This window comes from Cebus imitator, unplaced genomic scaffold (genome assembly GCF_001604975.1).
Source record: "Cebus imitator isolate Cc_AM_T3 unplaced genomic scaffold, Cebus_imitator-1.0 Scaffold153, whole genome shotgun sequence".
NCBI lineage: Eukaryota > Metazoa > Chordata > Mammalia > Primates > Cebidae > Cebus > Cebus imitator.
In genome coordinates, this window is record NW_016107468.1 from 476,005 (window position 1) to 479,700 (window position 3,696).

The 3,696-nt window shown below is 40.6% G+C and overlaps 1 protein-coding gene across 1 annotated transcript in view; it reads left to right on the plus strand.

Annotated features, from left to right (window-relative positions):
- The window catches only part of GTF2I (general transcription factor IIi), a 111,286-nt gene that overhangs the window by 69,798 nt on the left and 37,792 nt on the right, over nucleotides 1–3,696 (plus strand). The window contains exons 12-13 of the mRNA XM_037743774.1: nucleotides 1,867–1,977; nucleotides 3,275–3,340. Of these exons, the coding sequence (XP_037599702.1) occupies nucleotides 1,867–1,977; nucleotides 3,275–3,340 (177 nt within the window). The remainder of the gene's footprint in view (nucleotides 1–1,866; nucleotides 1,978–3,274; nucleotides 3,341–3,696) is intronic.

A 3,696-nucleotide genomic window follows, 5' to 3' on the forward strand; every position in this document is an offset into this window, starting at 1 on the left:
GATGGATGGATGGATAGATGGATGGATAGATGGATGGATGGATAGTTTTCTATCAGAAATCTTTTCCCTAGATTTGAACATGTTTTTCTAAAGTACCATTCAACACATCAACATTTTATAGTCATTAGTTGTTACGGTGATTATGGTTTTCTGAAATATGGTTTTTTGCTTCCTTTACAAAAGCAGTTTTGTCTTTCTAAGCACGTAAATAGGTCCTCAAGTGAATTGTGTGATGTTGGTGACCTTGGTACCATTTCCCCCAGTTGACTGGAACAGTCAGCCAATAATTTCAGGTCACTGTTGGCCCTAGAGGAAGAGCTCAACGGCAGTAAGCAGGGGCGCTGGTGTCCAGTCGCCTTCTAGAAGCATTTTCACCTTCCCTTAAGGTTTCCCTTGAGGAACATAGAAGTTATCTGTAGGCATGACCCAGTGCTGCCCGGGGCAAGATTGTACATTAGGCCAAATTCGCATGTCTTACCTTTATGAGAAGCACCCTGGTAGGCCAGTAGAGTCACACGCACGCGCAGTCTGATCTCAGCTGCACTGTCCAAAGAGGCAACACAGTTCAATCAAATAACATTCCCAAGCCCGTTTCTTTAGCTGTAAAATAAGCATAACAATATACCCATCTAAAAAGACAGCTGACTGTTCTCGGGTGGTCTTTCTTTCCTGTGGTACTGTCTTTAACGCAGTAATTAGTTTCTTTGCCATGCCACATTTGTTTTTAAAAAAACATTTCTTAAAATGATGTTTCAGTATTTAATGGATGATGCTCGAGCAGTATTAATAGCATGTTACCTGACATTCTGGGGGACTGGAAGATGACAGTGGCAGCTGGTTTGACCCAGAGGTCTCTAACGGTAACATCAGGCGTATTGAAGCGTCACAGCAGAGTGAGTTACTGGTGTGTCCACAAGGAAATGAGCATGGAACTCTCAGGACAGCTGTCTTGACTAGAGTGTGTGCTACGCTTGAATAGCGGACTGCTCCTTTATACACAGGCTCTCTGGTGACTGAATCAACAGTATCTGTTTCATAATAATGCAGCCCTATTTCTTTAAACCCATTCATTTTGCACTTGTTAAAAGTATTTGAACAGGCCAGGCGTGGTGGCTCACACCTGTAATCCCAGCATTCTGGGAGGCCAAGGTGGGTGGATCACTTGAGGCCAGGAGTTCGAGACCAGTCTGGCCAACATGATGAAACTTCATCTCTACCAAAAAATACAAAAATTAGCTGAGCATGGTGGTGGGCACCTGTAATCCCAGCTACTTGGGAGGCTGAAGCATGAGAATTGCTTGAACCCAGGAGGTGGAGGTTGCAGTGAGCCACGATTGCGCTACTGCACTCCAGCATGGACAACAGAACAATTCTCTGTCTCAAAAAGAAAAAAAAATATTTGAACATACAGTTATCCAATTTCCCTTGCTTATGTATGCTTACATTTTGTATAAGCTTAAATATCTTTTCCATCTAAGCTTTTATTAATCCCCCTTTTCTTATTTGTATAACTTTAGGTGGCTATCTTCATTACAAGATTTTTCCTCAAAGTCTTAGAATATAGTTCTTGACAGCTATTTGGAAGTTATTTGAGAAGGGGAAGTTTATAATGACAATTCAAATGAAGCAAACTAAAAAATAATGAAGAAAGACAGGAAAAAGCAGTATTACTTGAACACATCCCAAACAAATAAAATTTCAGATGTGACCAGGAAAAAGTCTGCTAAGGCTCACAGTACAGATACAACTATTGATACTCAAGACAGCTCTAAAGCCCCACTCACCTTTTGAATGTAGGGAATTGACCAGGAGGTGGCTGTAACTCTTAAGACAGTTCCTTCAGTAATGACCAATTTCTTTTTCAAGATGATGATTATTCTCCACCTTCTAAGAGACCAAAGACCAACGAGCTGCCGCAGCCACCAGTCCCAGAACCCGCCAATGCAGGGAAGCGGAAAGTCAGGGAGTTCAACTTTGGTAAGTTCCCAGTGAAATACGTGACCTTTTCCTTCATCTTCTGGGCTCTCGGTGTGACGGATAAAAGTTGCAACACGCTCTGCAGGGGGAAATGCGCTAGTTAGCCTGCGTTAACTGCATTATAATCTCATCTTTGGAAAGCCAGGAGCATTTTGAAAGTCACATAACAGGCATTGTTTAAGCATAGTCTGGATTTACCAAAGCGTAGGACATTGTCCCGTCCGATATTAATTATTTGGCCCAAGATTAGTGCTAAAGACTTAGTCATTTAGTTATTTCTCTTAGCTTTGGAACCTTTATTGTAGAACTGTTTCACCCTTTGCTCCGTGTCACTCAGGCTGCTCATCTGTGAGCTCCCAATGGATGATGTGTCCTAGGAAGGGACTGAATGAGATATTAGTGGCAAATTATGTTATGATCCATCTTTTGAATAAATAGAACATTAAGCTTGTATACATTTTAGAAATCATATTTTAATATTCTACTGTCGTAGTCACAATGACTGGATATGAATTGAATTTTTGTACTATTTTTATATGTTTATGTTATTTTTTATTATTATGATTTTTTGAGACAGTTTTATTCTTTTGCCCAGGCTAGAGTGCAGTGGCACGATCTTGGCTCACTGCAGCCTCTGCCTCCTGGGTTCAAGTGATTCTCCTGCCTTAGCCTCCCGAGTAGCCGGGATGACAGGCTCCCATCACTATGCCTGGTTAATTTTTGTATTTTTAGAAGAGATGAGGTTTCACCATGTTGGCCAGGTTGGTCTCGAACTCCTGACCTCAGATGCCCCGCCCGCTTTGGCCTCCCAAAGTGCTGGGATTACAGGCGTGAGCCACTGCACCCAGCCTGTTTTTAGCATTCTAAGTTGCAATTCTGTATCTGTAAAGTCTTATTTCCACACAACTAAGACATGTTTTAGGAAGTTTGCCAAAAGACCCCTCTTTATCATGGCTTTCCTTTTGTCGTGTTTAATTTGATTGATCTTTTCTGCCCTCCCGCTTTTCAGAAATCAAAAGGCTAAAAAGAGGTGCTAAATGTTAAAACTTCTCTTATAGTCTCCCATGAAACTATTAAAAGTCATGGCAAAAGCCACGGTTACTTTTGTACCAATCTGGTAATTCCAAAAACTACCAAAAAAGGGGAAAGTTCTTTGGAAAGCAGTAAAATGAGATGGACAGTTGGGATGTCGAAATGTAGAAAATTAGTCATTACATGTTTGGTCATCTCAAAACCCTGGGGCCACCCCCAACAGTAGGGACTTCTTATTGAGAATTCACTTTTGCTCAATTTTCAGAGAAATGGAATGCTCGCATCACTGATCTGCGTAAACAAGTTGAAGAATTGTTTGAAAGGAAATATGGTATGTCTAAACAGGAAAATTCCTGTAATACTTTGTTGGTGAGCATTTACACAATGGCGTTACTGTTCATCACAGGGGTGATGTGGGCAAGCCCAGCGCTGCCGATGAACCTTGCCATACTTATTTACAAGCCTCTCCTTGTAAGGTTCTTAGCAGAGTCTGTCTAAAAATTAGAAACAGTCTTTGTTTCTAGGTGACTATAAAGCTAAGGAAAAGTTGTATTTCTGTAATTATCAGCTAACATTTCTCTTAAACTTTCAGCATGGATATTTGGGAATTTACTTATATATTTATTGCAAAGCTCTGGATTTGGGGGATTTAATTGAAGTTTTTTTTTTTTTTTTTTTTTTTTTTTT